We start from the raw sequence: 7,177 nt of genomic DNA on the forward strand, positions 1-7,177 counted from the left end.
GAAACAAAAAAATCCTATATTTCCGTCACGTATTTTATCTGTTTGATTATTATCAGGCAATTTACGAGAATTTGGTAGTACTGCCCCTTACAGTTTTAGTCAAACAATAGAAAAAAGGACAACTACTACTCGTATCCATATTGGATTAACTTTAATGACGTAAGAGCTTAAGTGACTATAACATAGACAATTTGTTTCTTTACAGCGCGCACACCTCTGACTCAACTATCGCCTATCGTAAAGTCACAATTGTTTAGTCTTGCTTTGATTCCTATAAGCTTATATGGAGGTGCACACGAATCTTTTTTAATTGTGCTACTAAACTGTTGTATTGCCTGCGAAACAATCGATAATCGCACAACTGTTGTGCGATTCTTTAATCATAGGTGTGCGCTCGCTCTTAGAAGTCGAATGCATTTATAGTTTATTGATCTCAATGGTAATTCTCCTTTAAAGTAAAGAAATTTATCTTTATAGCTTACTAGAATTAAATAAAAATACTTTTGCTAGTAAAAAGTAACATCATAACTCAATAACCCTCAACGGAAATGTAAGGATATGACAGAAATATAAATCGTTTATTCTTTGCCACATAGGTGAAGCTGGGGCGGATTGCTAGTTTTGAATAGACTTTGTATTATAATAAATATGTTACGGAAATTTCCATGTTTTAAAGTTGTCACAGTCGTAGTAACTAGGTTTGTAACCTTTGTCACCGAACACATGTTACACTGTACTGCGCGGTCTAGGCAAATAAATTCATTGTACTACGGACTGTTTTATCCCCACATAAGATGTTATGTACTCCTGATATCGGCCTACAAATACGCCTTAGATATTACATTCTAGATAGCCACAGCCACTCAACTTTAGTGTTATAAATATTATTCAACGAGCAGTCGCCCGCAAACTTCGTTAGCGTGGAATATAAAAATGGTCGTCTATAACACTCCCGTGTACATTTACTTTTTACCAGCTACCTTCCAGTCATAGTCCCGTCCAAATCGGTCCACCCGTTCTAGAGATAGTGGTCCGGTCGCCATTTTGACCGTACGGAATTAAAGTAAATGTAGCTTATAAAGGGCTGGAAACAAAAAGCCCAAGATAGACCGATATGGAGGAATTTACTGGACCAGGCCCAGGCCCACCCGCGGCTGTAGTGCCTCTGATGATGATGAGCCTATAAAATGCCCTTTCATGTCAGCTACCCTTCAGTGAAGTCCAGTCGAAATCGGCCCAGCCGTTTCGGAAATTGCCCGGAACAAACGTGGCTTGGGGACATACAGACGCAGACGATTTTTTTAAATGCGATTTTCGTTATCAGCTACGCAAATACGTTAGCTTCCCGAAATATGGAGTTTTTTCTTTGATATTACAGACAGACACTCCAATTTTATTAAATGTATAGATGATCTTTCATTGTCCTTTGAAACCCTTCTCAACTTCAACAATTTCCCATTTAAATACCCATTTTTAAATATCTATAAAATGTTGTTCCATTTGTAATCAATTCAAATTATCCCCAGATGTTAGTAAATTCAATTGTGATGTTTTTATTTCCTTTTTATTTATTTACCAGCACAATTCACGCACATTTAATACGCCTTACCTTATCAATTGTATTCGATAACGGATGTACGGAACCAACGGATTGAAAATCCGTTTCACGGTTGACCGATTTATGTAATTTAATAAGTTGCAACAAGTTATATGCCAGCTGTAGCTATGCTTTCTGTTGTCAAGTGCACTAAATATTCGTACTTGAGACCTTGAATGCCATTTTTATTTCTTAACTAAATTGTAAGCTTAGTAAGTAATAACTTAGGCTAACTAATGGAATTTCAACACAGCTAATGCACGATATAATCTATCATAAATATATAAAAAACAATGTAAAGTTGCAGACTTGACGCATATATCTAATTGTCTAATCTTTGATACACGATTTGTGCCAAGGTTCATTCTACATCAAGCGGTACCAAACCACGACCTGTCTAGACCACTCGACGCCATTTCTATTTTGATATGTGCCCCTAGTATCGATTTATTGCTGGACATAATCTGTGGTAAATGCACATGACGCTTCCAGCGGATAAAGCGCTTCTGCATTAGGTGGGGTTCAAACAAAGAACTACCTGAAGCGCTGTAGGCGTTATTTTCTGCCTAACGACAGCGTATCTATGTCAGAAGGGCTCGGGGGGCCGTGACATAACGCTGCATTCAATTTTAACCTAATTTTGAATACGTCGTATATCTTTTACTATGCCGTTCGAAATTAATCTTTATTGCGATGGGCCTAAGGTTGAGTGTCATTTTTGGTCAATAAAGTTTACATTGCCTTGTGAACACAGTTGATATTGGAAGGTCGTATGTCGTAACTCATGCATTAAACTTTCAACCGTAACGTATGTTAATGATTACCAAAGTGGATTATCAAGCGCGCCTCATTAACACCGACTTGTAACACCTTTGTTCGAAATTATCACAAAAGACTTTGTCGAATTTTATTTTCGTTGTCTTGAACGTAATGGAAATAATGTTTATTAAACCAGTTGCCATGTTAAAACGGAAAAACAATGTAACCGTGCTGGGCGCTGTTTCTATCGGAGCATTGAACTTGAACTTTGTCTCGTAGTAGTAAAGTTCAATTTCAATCGTAGCGCGGCTACAGTCGGCATGCGCGAATTTCATATACTGTTGACTTATGTTGTCCTGGTACTTTTGCGCGATTTCACTGCCTTCATTTTGCGAACGCCACCAGGTGCGGGCTGTAAAAAAATTACTTGTCATTTGCAGAATTTAAAAATCAAACGATATACGAATAATTTTGAATATCTTGTTTTTGAGGTTTTGGTGTTTTTATGCCTTTTCCGGTCGCAATATTCAATTTTATATAGAGTACAAGTGAGCAATTTTTTCTGAGAAACGTAGGTTATTGCAGTGCATTATTGAATAATTTCACATAGACCTAGAATGTTATGGAGGACAGGCCGTCATTCCATCCCTTTCCGACCTTCGTGGTACGTGGCGATGGCGGTCATCAAATCCTACGCGTGTATCATTAACTGCGTAATTTGATGATGTCATAGTTTTTATAATAATTTGTGCAACAGGAGTTAACCATGACTTAGCAAATTTTACTATGGACCCTTCTAAGGTTTTCAACATGTTGAAACTTGTTGAAATGTTTATAAATTAGTAGGTATATGATTTCCATTGTTCCCAGATTCGAATTTGAACACTTTTTATAGCACTAGGGGCACACGAATATGTTTTTGTAGTTCACCAACCATTACAAATTAAAGTAACTATTTCAGTTAAAATTAAAATATTGATGCTTATTACTTTATTCCCATGGTATTTTAGCAGATCAATATCTAAACTTGAATTAAAATAATCTAATTTAGTTAAATAAACCGAGTAAAACTATTTTCTAGTTCAATTAAATTATTCCTTTGTTCTTATAATTATGATATTAGTATTAGTATGATAATCATGATTCGCATGTGGGTCGCGGCACTTCGCATCCGCCATCTTTGTTGTTGGATAGGGACGGAGATATGTAAACTAAAGGTGCGAGAGCGAGATAGACGAATGTTTGTCAACATTGTGTTGTTTAAATTTAGAATGGCGTATACTTCCGCATCTTTAACGGGGAATGGCCGTTTCGTGGAGATGGTTTACGTGTTATTTATACCATAGTAAACAGTTTCCACGTGCCAACGCTCCGTTATTGCGTTGTTATTGGCCGTCTATTAACCTCTTTAATTATTATGCAACAAAGTAAAAATACTGACCTTTCTAAAAGAAAGTTTAGCGATTATATTATCTCTGGGTCTTAACTTACTTTTTTATAAAAAAAAATGTTACATTTCTTAATACTTGTAATTTCTTAATAATGTAAAATATTATAGAAGAATATGTACACATTGTAATTAGCAATAATATCGATAATGGATATCAACCTGTCGCTGGTGGGGGAGGGGGGAGGTAGCTAACAATATCACGTGACGCTCGAACCGGTCCGTACCTTACTTTGTACCACGACTATCATACACGTTTCCTTGAACTTTCCATCGTTAAAACGAACAGCTAATGGTCTTACTGTCGTTGTCGAATTAAATTCAATGCCATACATTTTACCGTAACAAGTCATTTCAACAACCAAAATTATGATTTAGGTATAATTGGCATACGAGAGTGAAAGAGAGAGTAGATTAGACGAAATAAAAAGAATCGTGTAAAATAGTAAACTGTTTTGTTATCGGCGTCCTTCCGATGTAGATAAGATGTGCATGGAATAGTGATACGATAGTTACCTCATTGTTTATGCTATCCTGGTACTTTGGTTGTGTGGCGCAGTGGACAGCCCTGGTGGGAAAAACTAAAAACTTGTTTATTAGTTCTTGTAGTAAATATATACTAATATTACAAAGAGAGACTTGGTTTTTGTATATATTTGATTCACGCAAAAACTAATGGACCCGGACAAAGTCGAGAGCCACAGCTAGTATAAAACATTTTGACTACTTAGACCAGTTGTTATATTAAAGACTGTTCTTATTATGGGAAAATCAATAAGTTACACAAAGGATGTGCTCGGAAATGGTTTGCAGTGATTCAAAAACACCCTGTTGCCGCGAAACCATAGGAGTTGCCGTTGAGTCATAAACCATCGCTCACATGTTTGTTATTCTACTAGCTTTCGCCCGCGACTAGGTTCGTGTGTAATTCAAAAAAACAAAAAAAATACCAGACTATCCTCTACATCCATACCAAATTTCATCGAGATCCGTTCAGCAGTTTAGGCTACAAACTCTATCTAGGTAATAATTGCGTCGCTCTTACAATAACGCGGTGTTTCCCAATTACTTGTGTAATTAATTACTTGCGAAGGAGATATGAAAAAATCAAGTCAGTACCCAATCAGCCTGTATAATGCAATACTAGGATGACATGACGCAACAGTAACGCAAGGACGCGTTTACTTCAACCTTATAACAAAAATAATGTTTAAACATTGTTAAACACGTGTTTAATTCTGACCACTGAATGATTTGGATGTCAACGTTTTATGTTTCTTCATAAATATTTTAATGATCACAAATTAATGATGTAGGCGAAGGGGCGCCTAGAATCACGTTAAAAGGGTTGAAGTATGTTTAAGCTATTTCAAAAACTATCTATGTTTTTATGGTAACAAATAGTCAAACTGAAAGCCGTGCGTTGTTTAGCAATCGGGAACGGGTCAGGGCGTGGCCGCGTGCAAGCGGAGTCCTTGACCCAGATCGCTACTGCACCCCCGCCCTCCTCCCGCGCCCCCACACCCGGCATAGAAACGAACGCTGCCAGCGCTTTATAAAGCCATGCGTCTATTTTTAGCGACTCGTGGTAGCGCTGCAGCGGCTTTATTCCAATCGACGTTCTATTTTTAAATCCGGGCGTTGGCAACATAGTTGTTACCAAAATCGGGAGTTGTGCTGCCATAAAATGTTTCAAGCGATTTTGGATCTTATTGCACTTGTGTTTTGGATTCGAAATATTCTTGATTGGACTACTTGTGTTACTTGAAACAAAGAACTCTTCAGATGAAATCTTAATGCTTTCTTTATGGTATTTTTTATATTTATCTACGAAAATGGAGCAATGATGAAACAAATCCCAGTTGACGGGCACTGGAAAATATCTTAAAAAAAAATTAAAAACTAGGGAAATCTAGGTACTTGGCAATTGTTTATTTAAGAAATTATTTGAACCAAAATGTGCTCATTAACAAATAATCGCCGGACATCCGGCCGTGGACCTTTCACCTTGCACAAGTAAAATATAAACTAAATACGTTTTTGGTTAAACAAATTGTGTTTTGCTCCCATTATTAGGTAGATAAGTTATTTTCTTAATAATCTTGTGATCTCATAGCTGATAAGTTCTGGGAGTAACAGGAAACTAGAATTTATTGCTGGTCAGCATGTTCTAAATTTTAAAATCCGCGAACCTTTGAAAAGTAAAATATATTTAGGTCACTGTCATGACTTAGTTCAGTTTGCCTAAGGGGGGGGGGGGTTATGTCGGCCAAGTTTGACACCCGCGCCTTTCTCCTTATGCCATATATAGTCTTGCAACTATGTACGTCAGGATAAGTAAAAAATATCAATAGTTTTTAAAAATAACCAAATAACCAGTCTGGTAAAGACTTCAAATGTTTATTTTCTTTTATAACATCGTTTTTTGTATATAAAATAATTGAAATGTAATGTAATTTTTATGGCTTGTTGAGTGACCCACTAACCTGATTAGTTCCGACGGCGGCCTATCTCTGCGATTATTCTCCCCTATCTATGCGATCCTAGTACTTGCTATCACCAGCCTGTAGTCTTATCATACAATGATATTTAGATACCTGATAACTTATCATGTGGATAAGAATAGAAATCGGTTTATTTTATTTGTTTATTTATTACATTATTTTATGTAACATATTGTATGTTTCTTCTTAATTATCAGGTAATAAAGTATTTAAGAGACAGAGGATTCATCTGTATTGTTTTTAATGTATGTATGTGTTTAGATGCACAGCTGTGAGCCGCTGCCGGCGCTGGGCGCGCCCCTGGGCACCGCGGCGGCGTCCGGCCCCGCTCTGTTGCGCCAGCTCGGTCGCCTCATAGTGCGCGCGCGCAGTCCCGCCGCGCGCCGCACCGCCAAGCTGCGCGCCGCACATCCATCCACCAGCCAGGTATGACCTACACCAAAGTTACACTATACGCTCTCCTGTTCTACACTACTCCATAAATGTCCTCACTCCAGTTATAGTGCGTCGTACAGTAAACAAAATCAGTGCAAGGTATGCAATTAGTAAAATGCTGTGGTTCTCTTTACAGGTAGCGCCGCAATCAAATGTGGAGTGCCCGGAGCCGCAGTCCGTCGTGGAGGAACAGCTGGAAAGCCACGTGTCGGCGCTCTGGAATGAACAGATCCCCGTTTGCATTGAGGTCAGTAAATCCATATACAACCGTCGTTAGCGCTGTGAATGTATCTCAGTCGTACTTTACATATAATAAAAAGTAAGAATAGTTTAATAATGGGAATATGTTGGTGTTGCAGGTGCTGCTGGCCCCCGAGTGCGCGCAGTGCCGCGCGGCGCTGGAGGGCGGCGAGCTTGCCTACGAGTCTCGGCCCG

General features: G+C 38.2%; 1 protein-coding gene across 1 annotated transcript in view; it reads left to right on the top strand.

The window, feature by feature from the left end:
* The window catches only part of LOC106101290, a 15,541-nt gene that overhangs the window by 4,966 nt on the left and 3,398 nt on the right, over positions 1-7,177 (top strand). Inside the window, exons 3-5 of the mRNA XM_013280456.1 lie at positions 6,569-6,733; positions 6,879-6,989; positions 7,102-7,172. Of these exons, the coding sequence (XP_013135910.1) occupies positions 6,569-6,733; positions 6,879-6,989; positions 7,102-7,172 (347 nt within the window). The remainder of the gene's footprint in view (positions 1-6,568; positions 6,734-6,878; positions 6,990-7,101; positions 7,173-7,177) is intronic.

The sequence above is a fragment of the Papilio polytes genome, unplaced genomic scaffold (assembly GCF_000836215.1).
Source record: "Papilio polytes unplaced genomic scaffold, Ppol_1.0 DF823991.1, whole genome shotgun sequence".
NCBI lineage: Eukaryota > Metazoa > Arthropoda > Insecta > Lepidoptera > Papilionidae > Papilio > Papilio polytes.